This window comes from Echinococcus granulosus, assembly GCF_000524195.1.
Source record: "Echinococcus granulosus chromosome Unknown EG_S00014, whole genome shotgun sequence".
Classification (NCBI taxonomy): domain Eukaryota; kingdom Metazoa; phylum Platyhelminthes; class Cestoda; order Cyclophyllidea; family Taeniidae; genus Echinococcus; species Echinococcus granulosus.
The window spans coordinates 684,855-699,177 of record NW_020170394.1 but is presented as its reverse complement, the minus strand read 5'-3'; the positions used below and the strand labels follow the sequence as shown (position 1 = coordinate 699,177).

Below are 14,323 nucleotides of genomic sequence, written 5' to 3'. Positions count from 1 at the left end.
AATTAAAAAAAAAAACACACGAAAACTCCATAGAAAGATATGCGACATTTCTTTTGGTGTTGTAAGTAAACTTAAAAACACAAACATGGAGAAACCCGCAAATCACTTTTAGGGCAAGCAAATAAGGATTCAGAGCCAATTAAGTCAATTATTTATATTGGAAACCCTTCAAACGGATCTGGCATTGTATTAATTGCGTAGTGAATAATTGGTTTAACTTTAGGGCGTTGGGTATGTGGCTTGGCTAGCTTGTCAAGGTATTAGATTCAAGACCGACCTTCAATGACAGCAAAATTTATAACCAAATATTTTCTACACTGGGTTCAGCTTTTGTTTATTCTTTGCAAAGAAATTGCTACAGCCATATTTTTAATAAAACGTATGACTTTGGACAGATTACTAACTTCTTTCAGCCACTGTCAGTTTCTTTTAGTTGTTCTTTATCCTGGCGCCTTGTACAGGGCATCTACTTGTCAACTAGTGTGTTTGCTGCGGTCATGGCCTCTAGCGTATTTTCGGCCATACGATATTATCTCATAGACAGTGACGATGATAAGGTTGGTTACACCTTGGTTGTATACGGTTGCTGGTATCGTTTTGTGTCATCCTATGCTATGAGTGGATCTTATCGTGAGCCGTTCGTTGAATTGCTTACAAAATTGCTCCTCACTATTTTTCGTGAGGTTTCTCATGAAGTTTTTTTAACGTATTGGCCTTTTTCTGTTAACATTCCTAAGTTTACCTGAGCACGACCCACATTACTTTGCTGCTCATTCTCCATTTTTGTTTTTATGAAGCCGATTTTTCTTAAATATTTATAATCTTTGCACCACTATCTTACTTCGTTTGTGCTCTTATGCTCCATTTGTCACTATTTGGCTGGGTGCATCTTCAAAATTTTCGGCTTTTCCATTACCTTTATTAGAATACTAGCAGCTCTTTATTCATAAATATGATTGACAACCGCACAGCTCTGATTATGAAAGAATTTATTTTGATTACTAAGTGATTTGAACTCATTTTCTATAGTTATTTTGATAACCTGATGCACACAAGGACTTACTTTGCTTAGATCGTCGGTGATTTGAAAGCTCTTGGTGCTCTGAAGCATCCAATCCTCTCAGACAGTGTCAAGTTTGCAATAAGCGATAATGGGGAAGCGGGTGAAGTGGGGGAGGCTGAGGACCTTTACGCTGTTCCTGTCGTGACTGTCAGTCTTGGTTTTAACGTTATTGTTCGTTTAGTCTCAGTGGGTTCGCCACTCCCTCTCCAAAAACTCCTTTCTACCGTAGGTCCTTATCGTTGTTTTTATTGGTTGCTTAGATTCCTGCCATTTCATCCCAATTTTACCAAGACATTTAAAGGCGTTACGGCTGTTATATCAGAGGTACCCTCTTTTTTCTTTCATATTGCACAATTGCAATCTATAGGTCTCACTCAAGGATGTTGTAACATTAACATCTCATCTCATTATTCGTGGGGCTCATTGCAGAACTGTTATTGATACAAAAACAACTCACCTCATTATAGGTCGAGCATCAGGCGTTGGTTGTGATATGGTTAATAACGTCTCTTTTAGTTCTTATATGAGCGTTGCAAAACACACTTTCCTAATGTCAAGATGGTGTCGCCGGATTGGGTTATTGAGTGTGTAAGGGCTCAGGAGTTGCTTGACTGCGAAAAATACAACGTCGAGCTTCTAATAAAGCTTACTCTTCCAAAGCCTCCAATTATGCCAAAGCCAGCGGTAGCTCCCGTCCAGTTTGTTGAGCAGTCATCGCAAAATTTGGCCCCGCAAATAGGAGGAATTGGAACATCAGTCGTAAGTCCGTATCCTTCGAATAAACCAACATTTTGTCATAAACTGGCTGGTTCACATTAGTGTTTGGCACTGATAGTCCTAGCCCTAATTCCATTCCCAACGGTAGGAATATTACCACATTTCCCCCGAAGCAGTTCGCCATGTTTTCGGCATACAGGTATGTCCGCAGACCCCTGCTTTCTTCGTTGTATCATGTCTGGAATGTTCTCTCTATTAAATGGTTTCAGTAACTGAATTAAAACGGATAAAATTGTTCCTTTTTTTCAGCCTGCCATTAGCACTTCGTTAGAAAACGCTTCTGGTAATTTGGCATCTCGAATAATATCCACAAATACCGGTATGTTCATGTGACAAATTAGTTGCAACTAACTAAACGCTTATTGTTTGTTATTGGCCTTTTCCACTTTTCTAAAGGCTTGGTCGGATTTGCTTCTGGCAGTTTACCTGTTGTCTCACAGCCTCAAGTGTCAACTACTTTTCACCAACAGCTTCATCACGCCCCTGAGCCGAAACCGGCTAAAAGTTCAGGCAAGAGTAAAGTCAATAAACACCCCAGTGAACAGGGCTTGAACGAAGAGCAGAAGCATGCTATTGTCATGCAAAATGTTAAGAATATACTCAGTCAGCAGGCCAATTGGAATAAAGTGAGTTCCATCTCATGAAGCGTATGTACCAAATGTGAATCGTGAACATTCCCTTCCCCTCCCTATGTAGGACAACTCGCAAAATCGTGGCGAAAATGGACAGATGCCGGGTACTTTCCTGCCCACAGGCTCTACTCCCATAGCCACTGGTGGAACACAGAGGAAGCCCAAATCTCCTAAGTCACCAGCCAATCGTGGTGCCAGTCAGGCTGGCGGCGCAGGGGTTGGGACCTCCATATCAAAGGCGGGCACTGGAGGTCAAAAGACGTCCAAAGGCAGTGTAAAGCGCACTGAGCTGGCGGAGATTGCAGTCGCGCCAGTCGCCTCGCTTGGTCAGCCACAACAGTTTACAACGGTGACTGTGGATGCCTCTGGGGGAGCGACTCAACTCTTCCCACACTCTACAACAGCAACTGTTTTAGTCGCAACAGCTAATCCCGGAGTAGCTCAAATGACTGGCACGCCGCGAATGCCATCCACTTCGCAGCAAAATGGTGCCATTCAACAGACTCCTGCCTTCCTGCTTCAACAGCAGCAGCATCAGCAGTATCAACAACAGGCTCTAATAGCCGCTCAGAGTAAGCTAAAAATAATCATCTTTGGGCTTTCCAGTTTAGTACAGCTTTTACTCTCTGGTGATGTCAGAATTCGTCACTTTCACAGTTTTTCATTTTAATTTAGACCAGTTTCAGAAGGGGAGGATGGCCTCCGTCGGAACACCTCAGCAGGTGCAGGTGTCTCCATTGTTGTTGCAGGGTGCACAGGCCACACCCGGTCAGCCCAGAACAGCCACTTTTATTGTTCGAGCACCCTCAGCCCCGGACCTTCAATTGGGACAAACTGTAACCACAACAGAGAACGTTCAGGCCCTTCTGGAGGGCTCCACAAGTAAGGAGGGCTTGCCTCCAACTGCTACGCAGCAAGTGCTTTTGCAGCCAGGACAAACTCCGCAGCAGCAGCAGCTCATTCAACTGCAACATCAGCAGCAGCAACAACAAAAACGCGTTCCTTCACCCTCAGGCAGTGGTGGCGTGCTCTCTCCTGTCTTTATTCAGGGTAGACAGCCCCAACCACAGCAGTATAAGCAGACATCAGGGCAAATGCAGATACAAGTGGCAGGTTTGCAAACTCAACAACAACAACAACAGCAACAACCAACCATTAGGCCCCAGCCGCCACGTACAGCTCAAACTGTAAGACAGGCGTTACCTCCCAATCATCAGGGCCAACAACAGTATGCACAGCTGGCTCAACAAGTGAAATCTAATCCACAACAGCACTCTCATCAACTCGGGCAGCAGCAGATAATTATTCAGACGTCTGTTGGGGTACAGCAGGTCGTAACCGCTCAGGAACTCAGTGCAAGCGCTTAGATTTTGTTAGCTGTTAATGTTCCTGCATTTAGTGGCTATGCTTCTAGTTTGTCCCGTTCTCCTTCAGAATGCTCAGTACATCGGAGCCGGTGGAGCGCAGATGCGAGCAGTTGCGAGCTCCAGTTCCGCGGTCCAATGTGCATCGCCTCGACCTCCAAGTATTGTTGGGTCGCCTGTATACACCCAAGCACAGCAAGCCTTGACAAGCAATGGCTCTGCCTCCTCCATTCTCTATCACAGCTCTACGACTCCGGCAACTGCTGGCGTTCCCACAGACCCCTGCTCTGCCACTGGCAATCAACAAGAACGCGTCGCATGTATGAAATGTGATTTTCTCCCATTATCGGTATCCAGGCTTCCTTTGAAACGTCGTCTTTCACTGGACTTTGGATTGTCAATTGAGTCTTCTGTTATAATCAACAGTTTCTATGTCAAGTCCGAATGTTTGCATGAGTGCTACTAATTTAGTGGAACAAGATGGTACCAATTCTAAAGACGAGTTTATGTCATAGATTCCCTATGTTATATTCATAACAGTTAGGAACAAATTGAGAAACTAGTTAGTGGTCCTGACTATGGCTGATGGTATCAGCAAGCCTAAACACCATTTGACGAAAATATATATGCTGAATTTTCTCTGGATCCTCTTATATGTTTGTTACAGACGTAGCTTCCACACAACAACAGAATCAGACGCAGCCTGTTGGTGGAAGACTTCAGCCGGCAGTTGTACAGGGTCAGCAAATACCACAGCAGCAGCAGCAGACAGTGATCGGTGTGTCTGCCGCAAGATCCGTAATGAGTGTAGCAGGTGCGCAGGCATCAATCATTCAGACTCAGCATCCTCAGTCTCAGCAAGCAGTGTCCATTCAACAAGGGCAGTTTTATGGTCAAACGCAACCTCAGACGCAACCACAGCAGCAGCAACACAGAATTATCGTACAGTCACCCCACGTGTCGGCGTCGGCCCAAGTTGCTTCAACTCAGCAGCATTGCATGGTTTCGCAAAGTGAGTAGATATGCTATTTTAATCTAGTGGCGTCGACACTTAAAGGCTAAATGCCCTGTGGAATTAATATTACCAAAAGAATTATTAGATCTACAAATGCTAATGCTTTGTTGTCAATTTTTTGGGCTTGCAGCCAAAGTTGAACCACTATCCTTACAGATGGTTAAAAACTGCTATTAGCAGGTCGTCTCATAGAATCATTCAAATTAAACTTTTCACAGTTCACAATCAACCGATCAACCCATTTAGTTTCAAATGGGAAAGCATATTGTTGACTGACCCAACCTTAAGCTCATATGATTCATCTTTACTTTCGATCGGACTGTACTTCTTTTGCTTATCTGTTGCTATTGCTGTCATTACTCTTAATTGGATTCTGCCACCTTCAGAACGCTTATAACTTTACTAAATATTTTTCTCACGACCCGTTTGTGAAACATTGCTTAAAGGTCAACTTCAGGGTCATATACCACAAGGAGGCGGCAACTTTATTCAACAGCGGCAGATGCTACTGCAGCCCCAGCAGGTGTCTTCTGCAGGCCACCCGGTGCAGGGCGCCCATGCCGCTGTCACCCAGCCGTTGGCTCCCAGTGCCCGTGCCTCGGTGAACGCAACCTCGCAGATTCGACACATGATGGCTGCTGCGGCGGTGCAGCAGCGCCACATGGTGCCCCCGTCCTCCCATTACCGCAGTGGGGGGATGTTGCCCACTCGACCCTCTGCTGCGGCTGTCGGCTGTGGCTATAGCCCCTCTATTCTGCGAACCCAACAGCAGCAGCAGCAACTGAACGCTGCCGCGGTTGCCACTGCCACGGGGATGCAGCAGCCAGTGCCCGCACAGCAGTCTGTTCCGTCAATCCCTCCCGCCTTCCAACTTCCCGTCTTTCGCGGGCACGTGGGCTACTCCTGTCCCACAGCTGCGCAGGATTGCCTCATTGGCTGTGTTATGCTCATCGTTGGCTACCAATCCTTTGGTGAGGCTCGCAAATCCCTCTGGAAAAAAATCATTCGCTCCTATGGTGCGGAAGTTGTCACAACCTACGAACCTACTCGAGTTACGCACATCATCATGGATTGGACACTAGGAGACCCGGATCTTTACCATCAGGTACCCGTGAACTCGTTCCATGGCTGCTATTTTTTATTTGGAAACGCATTATTATATTGGTAACAGGTACTACGTGTTTCTAGTATGCATTCTAAATGTACGCATCATGGTTACCTCTCAAGAACCCAATTAAGTATAATTTGACCACATGATTGTTAAAATGCCTTAAAATTGGTATCTTTTACAACTACCCTTTATGAATTTCATAAATTTTCCAGCTCATCCTCGTACCAACTACCGTTTAACTGGATAGGACTTAGTCATTGCCTTATATGTATGCACACATATATACTGGTGTTATATTTGTCGTGAAATTAATGAAGTCAGAACTCCACCAAGGTCCCTTCTTTCCAGCTGATGTCACGTGCTTTTTACCATCGCTTCATCTTATTGATTGCTGAATTTTTAATTCGTACTGCGCTTAAATTTGTATCTCATTACTACAATTTCCACTTGTTTTTTTGCTTCATCCATGGGACTGGCTTTTTTTCGCCCAACGTTTCACTGCCGTACATCTCCAGACCTAGGTTATCTGTCGTTCTCTGTAGGAATTGAGCTAGAAACTGTCACACGCTCGATCGGCAATTCCACTACGAGTCCACTCCGATTACTAGATAGCTGTAAGTCATGTTCAACGTCGTTACAAGTATCCGATGAGCCCTCTCCTGTTACTGATACTGCACGTCTTCTTTGCGGCAGTGAATTAGAGGATTCTCCGAGTCCTGTAAATACAACAAGTACAGAAATACTCATAATGAACGATTCCTCTAACTCTTTTCCGTCCTCTAGTCCTTCTCCTACAGTGGGGGATAAAGCTTTAACCTTTTCTGGAGCAGTCAAGAACGTCCTTATTCGAGAAAAGTTTCAGTGCCCTGAGCTACTGTACCGAACCAATCATAAAGTTGTTCAACGCTTTTTGGTTCGAGATCTGTGCAGTCTGTCCGAACAGATGCACGACAGGCGGCTGGTTGCCACACTGCTTCGTTACAGGGAGGCCAGAGTTGAATTAATGGCCTGCTGTCAGGAGAAAAGTCCTTGGGTGCCTTATTACTTTTTCTATCTTCACGCCCGTTCTTGGGATCAAATGCATCAAATTGTTCGAGATCTTGATCAGATATGTCCCACATGGGAATTGATGTACCATTTGGTTCATAAAAAATAATTTGCCGAGTTTTCTGTTGTTTGTAGTTATAATTAATGAAAAACACCTTATTTCATTTCACTTGATAACTTTTCTTCGCAATATGGGTTGATTTTGAAAATCACATTTTCGGTGGCAGTCTTGTCCGAATTTCTACTTAATGTTATCAAGTAATTTGTTTAAAGGTTCATCTTTTAGTAAATCATCATAGTTCAATCTGGCTACTGAAACTGGATTCCATGCTTTTGACTGGGGTTCATGTGGACTAGTTGTGGGTATACGAAATGATCCTAACCTTCCCAGGCCATCCGGGATCGGAAGCGATTGGTGACGATCTACTGGCTGAATGATATCTTAGCCAAGGGTAAACTAGTCCCTCCCTACGAGATCATCCACCTTCCCTCTGCGTTTGCTCCAGGTGTCAGTTTCTCCTTCATCCGATCTCAAGTTAGTTACTACCGTTTTATCCATTATCGAATTGTTCGAACTCTTCGGTTGGATTTAATGCTAGCAAAAACGGTGATTTCGGTCCATTAAGAGTCGGGCTACCCTTGCCTTAATTCGCTTATGTGCTTAAAACTGCCTTTTACAAGTATTTTGCTTTTCAAAAATAGAACAGGGTAGTTTTGATGCAAGACATTTATTTAGAAGACGGTCTTATTTAATATTTAATGACTTATGTAATCTTAAAGCCAAGTTTATTTATCCTGCATTCCGGTCACAATGTTTTAACAATCGAACAATCGGGTGCATAGGCGCTAGGATGGGAAGAATGTGCTCAGAACTGGTTATTAATTTTCCTTGCAGGTAATATCCATAACTGGATTCGATGGTATAGAAAGAGTAAAAGTAGAGACCATAATCAAGCAAATAGGCGCTTCCTTTACGGATTACCTCGATCAAATGAATACTATCCTGGTTTGCAAACGGTCAGTTTCTCCTATTTCGATTATTATTTTCTCAGCATTTGAATCCATCAATTAAACTCGCTTCACGTTAAGCTACTTTACACCTTTGAATAAAATTTCAATCCTTTACAGATGAAAGTGTCTTCTATTTTCATATTTCGTTCCTCGTCCTAAAGTAAATTTGTCCTCAGTCTGTTCGTTCAGTGTTGAGTTGTCGTTCGCTTTTGAGTCTCCCAAAATATGAAATTTTAGCAAATCATTATTGCAGTATAGTCCGTTCGGTTTTGAACTCTGCCTATGGGATTGAAACACTATTAATTTACAATCACGTTCCATTTGCTTAATCAATTTTAAAACAGGCCACAAGGCAAGAAATACGAAATGGCAACGGTCTGGGGCATTCCCTGTGTGAACCTCCGCTGGCTGCAGGACATTTACTTGGGTGATGTGTCAGCCATGGCTGCAGACATTTCTCACAAGTACCTCTGCTTCGACGCCTCCGATGCCTCCATCGCCTTGGAGACGCGAACTCCGCGGGTGCAGGAGATCATGGGTTTGTTCAATTCCTCTTTCTCCATTGAAACTGTTTGAGCAAGCAACAGGAATACGGCCATGAGGCAAGGATGTACATTGTAGTGTTTTAACTTGAACATTGTATCACCTTGTTTCTGAAACGTTTTAATGCAATTTGGTCTTGAAATCTTATTTTGGAGGAACATTGCTTTCCCATTTGCTTGCTCTCTCCAGAGCAGTTTTGTAGTTATGGATCTAAATTGTTATGTGTGCAGCTTGTGTTCTGGGAGGGATGCATAATCATTGCGCTTCTGCCTTCTGCATGATATTTCTGTGTCTAAGTACATTGAATTTATCTTACAAATTTGATGTAAATTGGTCATAATGAAATGCTGTCTTTTTTTCTAAAAAGCGAGCCTTTTTCTCATGTCAATTTGGTACGGTGTGCTCTCTTGTAGTACCTTTGATAATACTATTTTGGCCTGACGTAATTTTTATTTACGTTTTAGTTGGCTGGCAGCAGGGTATTTCCATTACCCCTGAATCTTGGGAGGTATTTTTTTATTATTATCTGTTGCATATTTCTCACATTTGTTAGTTTAATAATGTTATTTGGATTTTCATCTGAGATATAGTGGAATATTTACTCAGGGTGCCATATTTTCATTTACTGCTTAGATGAAAAGTCGTTTATTAGAAAGACATTCCATATCATCCACCTTTTAGAGTTTCTGTGGCTTTATTTAAGGGAAGAAATGGTCCTTTCAAATCTCTATGTACTATTTCAGAAATCGCAGCTAGTAGCCGCAGTCGTAACCACACGACAGGGAGATTCCTCAAGTTGTGTGACATTTGGTGACTTCAATGTCATAATAATGAAAATGTCAGAAACTTCCACCAGTGTTTGCTTTGATGTGTCGCAATATTAATGACTTCGGCTCAAATAGAAGCCCTAATTTTTCTTAAGGAAATAATTTGCTACAGAGTTTTTTCCGGTGTAAAACTATTCGGTCGGCCGTTTCCCACGATCGCAAAACTTCGCTCGAGTTCGACGACACGTCAGCGTCAAATTTCGTTTTCATGCGATTTTGCTCCAAAACCGTTTCTTTTGTCGGAAAAACTAAAATTCTAGAGGCAGAGAGTACGTGGCCTAATTTCCTTATAGCAATTCCGCTTACCATAGGTGACAACTTTTACTGTTATTAGTGACTGTATTCTTTGTATGATCTAATGTCTGCCAAAATACCTCACTCTCCGAGGTCAATAGTTATTGAGCTGTTGTCCTGATACGGCTTGTCAAAAGCAACCTACCGATCCTAAACCTGTTATGCCCATTTTCTCTGCAGCATTTGGCGAAACTACGAAGTCAGTTGCGTCAAGAGGAGGCGGAGGAAGAGGCGGCTGCTGCTCTGCGGCGTCAACAGCAAACGGAGGATGGTGAGGGAATCATTGACGGTGAGGCCGAGAAAAGGTTTGTTTCCCCTCATTCAACCAGTACATGCTATGTTAACTTGCGTTTCGAAGAATCGCTTAAAATTAACTTATTAAGCCAATCCCCATGTTAAATAGTAACTTCGCCGAGTTGCTTCTTGTTATGAAGCTGGGTAAACTCATATGGGTTCTAAATTTACTAGGCAAATTCTTATGAACTGCTCAAATTTTAAGGTTATTAGATGCTAAGTACTCATAGTTTGCTTAAAATGTGTTGATCGAAGAGACTTTCATGGGTATCTTAATAAGGGGTGGGTTTAATATGTTAACCCTAACATACATTTGCATAGTATTGGGTTCTCTTCTACTTACATGCCATAAGTAGCACACATCTACAACAGGTGTACTTTGCCAAGCTTGACGGCGGAGGAAGTAGAGCGCGCTAAAACGGGCATGCTCCGAGAAACGCTACTTCGTGAAGAGAGTGAAAGAGTAGCCGCTCATCGCGCCACTGCTATTGCTGCAGCACAGCAGATGTCACAGCAAATTCCCACCTCTGTCTATCCGCTACTCTACCCCGTTCCCTCCACACCGCAATATCCCACAGGCTCCTCTCTCCCCATGAATCATCAGCTTTCCACATCCGCACCACTCTCTTCGAGTTCTTTTCCACTCGTCACCATGTCTACATCGCATGCGCCGACGCCTCCGCCACTGCCACATTCACCATCGCCAGCTACAGTGGGAATCAAAAAGGAGGTGAGCAGCATTGTTTCGTACATCCGGTAGCAAATGCCTCGTGAATAACTCCTATGAGTTTCATGTGCTCTAAAGTTTTAAGTTTTCCTTTCACGATATTCACTTTTTACTACTTCTGTTATTTGTTTTAATTTTATCAGTGTTTTAGGAATCGCGTTATTATGCTGAGCTATTTTTTCAACGATATTCCCCATGATCTATTTCAGCCATTCATAGAATGTGCGTACGTTTGCAATATTTTCTCAAATGGTATTATTTATAGTGTTTATTTTTTTCAGTCATTTCTTATCGCTACAATAATGTGCCTTTTTGGAATTTTATATTTACAATTGGTTGTCTAGATGGCACCACTGGTGCCCAGTGTCCATTTCGAAACGGAGCCCCATATTTTGAAGCGTCCGCATAGTCCGCCAACGGCTAATTGCGCTTCACCGCCTCAGAAGCGACGGGCAAATGACCTACCAAGGTCTGTACCGCCTCATCGTGTTACCGCTTCTCCGGACACCATTCCTCGTCCCGCATCGGTGGGTCCGATGTTGGAGACAACGTCTCAACCAATTAAGATCGATTCGGTACTGGATGCGCCCGTCTTGCAAATACCTGAAGCCCTCTCCTCTACCCCTGCCACTGCTATACCTCCTCCTACTCAGCAGGTTGATCTCAAGCCCCCAGCCTCCCTGCTGAGCCCTCTGCAACCACCATCGTCTCAAAAGCCTTTGCTGCCATCACCAACAGCTGCATCAAAGGCGGAGGTTGGGATCGATACGGAGGTGAGGCTGGTTTTCACGGGCGTGGACACGGAGACACGTCTGGCTATTATGCAGCTTCTGGCCCAGATGCCCAAAATCGGTATCGCGCCCCATCGCCTAGTGGAGAATGTGAGCGAGGCCACCCATGTCATCACCGAGCGTCTTACTCGAACACCCAAAATCTACATGGCTGTCGCTTTGGGTTGCCCCATCGTCACGGCAAAGTGGATTCAGGCCTGTCTCGTTCGCGGTGACTGGCTGGGTATGAATGCTTCCTCTGGTTTACTTCTACCTGATGTTTGGCTTCCTCCTCCCTTCTTGAGATTTGGGGCATTTTAGCATTTTAGTAATTGTGATTAATTTCGAGTTTGCCATTATTATATATGGATAATTTACTACTGTTTTGGAAAATATTTGCTTCCATTGTTTTTTTTGAACATAATCTGGTTGTACCTGTGTAAGTTGTGCTGTATTTACACACATTTCCGCGGTTTATTTTGACGCGACATGAACGGAGAGTTCTGACTTCTTTGTGTTTCTACCTGTCAGTCGATTTTAGTTGTCTATTTATTGTAATATTGTCAATAATTTGGAGATCTTAGGCCTTTTTATTCATCTTTACTGATAATTCTTCTGTGGAAAACGCACGTGGTATATTTCTTGAGTTGATCTAGCGTTTCTTCATTCCTTGAATTTTAAGTTCTATAATGTCTGTTTATAATCTCCTTGCCGAATTTGTGTATTGTTAATACTTTTTTGTCGATTCTTGCATTATATTTTTAATGGAATATATTTGCAGCGTTTTATCAAATGAAACATTGCTGACGATTTCCTACTTCCTGTTATTATTCCTAACCCACATTTTGCGACCAAAGCGGAAATCGACTGGCTTATTGAGGACGCCGAGGCAGAGGAGAACCTTGGCTTTCGACTGGCTAACTCCTTCCGCATTGCACACGAGCGACGTCTTTTGGACGGACCGGGTCTGTTTGCAGATCTGGAGTTCTGGTTTTCCCCAATGGCGCATCATCGTGAAGTCTGCGAGCAGCTCGTGCGAGCCTGTGGCGGTCGAATCCGCGAACGCCGTCCCACGCAGAAAATGGCCCTCCTACCCATCCCGCGGCAGGTTATTATTTGCCACGAGGAGGACTCTCACGTGGCCTCCTACCTCATGCGCACTAAAACAGGCAACCGAGGTGGATTTACCGTTCTGTTGATGTCCACACTTCATACCGTCGCTTGATTAAGAACTTTTCTGATCCGATTTTATCAGCGGTTCACCACGAAGAATTCATCTTGAGTGGGGTGCTACGCCAGGAGCTCGACTTTGATTCTTATCAAATTCAATTGGTGAGCATACAGTTTGCCGAATTGCAAGCAGCTATCTCGGTGGCCAACAATAACGCCCCAGTCCCCGTACGCAACGCCGTTGCTCGCAGTCAACCTGAGGTGGCGGTGGCGCCTCCTTCCCAAGCAGCTGTCTACATGCGTCCTCCGCCTTCACCTCCGCCTGCACCATCCTGCGTACTCCTTGTTTCAGGTGCGGAGAATCAGCAGTCTTCGGTAATGTACTACATCTCATCCGGCTCCACTATTTCCTCAGCCCCTCGAGCCCTTGTATCTGTCTCTGCCTCCTCTGCGGTTGGCATGGCCGCGACTGCTGCTACCGCTGCTGCTGGTATCACTGCGTCGACAGTGGGTCAGGAGGAGCCACTGACGCTTCATCTACCCGAGGGTATCTCAGCGGTGGTGGTGACTGGCGGTGAGCCCGGCGTCCATGTTAGTGATGAGGGCCTCAACGCAGCTCGCGTTGCTGCTGCTGACGCACACGTCGTCGCCTCAGCCACTGCCGCCCTCACCACGACTACCAATAACCCTACGCTGATCGCTGACAGCGGAGCCCTCGTCACTGCTGCTGTTGCCCTTGGTCGGAGTCAGGTGAATTGCACTCCACATCGCCTACCACAACAGCACCAAACGCCAACACCACAACCTCCCTCTTCGGAAATGGTCAGTTCTTCCGTGGGGTTTCTCATTATTTCCCTTACATTCCACTCCGTTACAGTTTCATTCGTTAACTTGGAGTTCAGTTTTTAACAATAATTTATTTCGTTACGATAGTTTTGCATTCCAAAGTCGTGAACTCTACTAGAAGTGCATCTGAGTCTTATTTTTTCTCAGTTTTAGATACGAGAAGAATAATTATCAAGTGTTGCCGACAGAAGAAATCTCGCATTACGTGGCATTTCGTCCCTTGCACTGAACTAAATTTTGTATTGTGATTTCGTGTTTTTTAATGTAAATTGGTTTCTTTAGGAAATCGTAACAAGGAAAGCTGCCCTTGTACCTATAGCGACGTTCTTTTTGTAGGAGTAGCATATCCCCGGTTGTTAACTGACTAACCTCATAACTGCAGGGTCTTTATAAGGGCCGGTTCAGATTGTACAATCTAACAAAAAGTAACACGTTAAACCTATTGCAACTTACGACGTGTGATCACATGGAACCGCTTGCCGGTTGCCGCTCTACGGCAGAGCGATGAATAGAATGACCAGTATTTCAGATAATAGAATCGTGCCTTTCCATGGGATCTTTGGTTTTGGAATTGCCATATTTAATGCAGATATCTGCTATCTTTTGCCTTGTGAACGTTCATTTCTTAGGTGAACGCATAGCACTGTTAAAGCTGTAAATCTACACGAGTTGGAAAGATATTTGGTGCAGGTAAGACTGGTGTACAGCTGCCGTGGAGCCGCTTTGCGTTAGTCCGTTGACAACGCACTACTAGAACTTGCAACTTTTTCAACGTACCATTGATTTTTACGGTATCCCCCCTCTACCTTTTGGGAAGCAAATATGATTCTGG

The 14,323-nt window shown here is 44.2% G+C and overlaps 1 protein-coding gene across 1 annotated transcript; it reads left to right on the top strand. All coding sequences in view use genetic code 11, as the record gives it.

The window, feature by feature from the left end:
• Positions 1 to 497: 497 nt before the first annotated feature.
• EGR_02953 (PAX-interacting protein) lies at positions 498 to 13,554 on the top strand (the record flags this gene model as incomplete). The annotated part of the gene is made up of 18 exons (XM_024492202.1): positions 498 to 557; positions 1,073 to 1,288; positions 1,580 to 1,822; positions 2,090 to 2,159; positions 2,237 to 2,466; positions 2,537 to 3,044; positions 3,148 to 3,806; positions 3,907 to 4,156; positions 4,504 to 4,848; positions 5,298 to 5,867; positions 6,505 to 6,995; positions 7,401 to 7,544; positions 8,435 to 8,590; positions 9,865 to 9,989; positions 10,366 to 10,708; positions 11,050 to 11,719; positions 12,333 to 12,653; positions 12,731 to 13,554. 18 exons carry the CDS (start codon positions 498 to 500, stop codon positions 13,552 to 13,554), a joined length of 6,225 nt encoding a protein of 2,074 aa, XP_024353397.1.
• Positions 13,555 to 14,323: the final 769 nt, after the last annotated feature.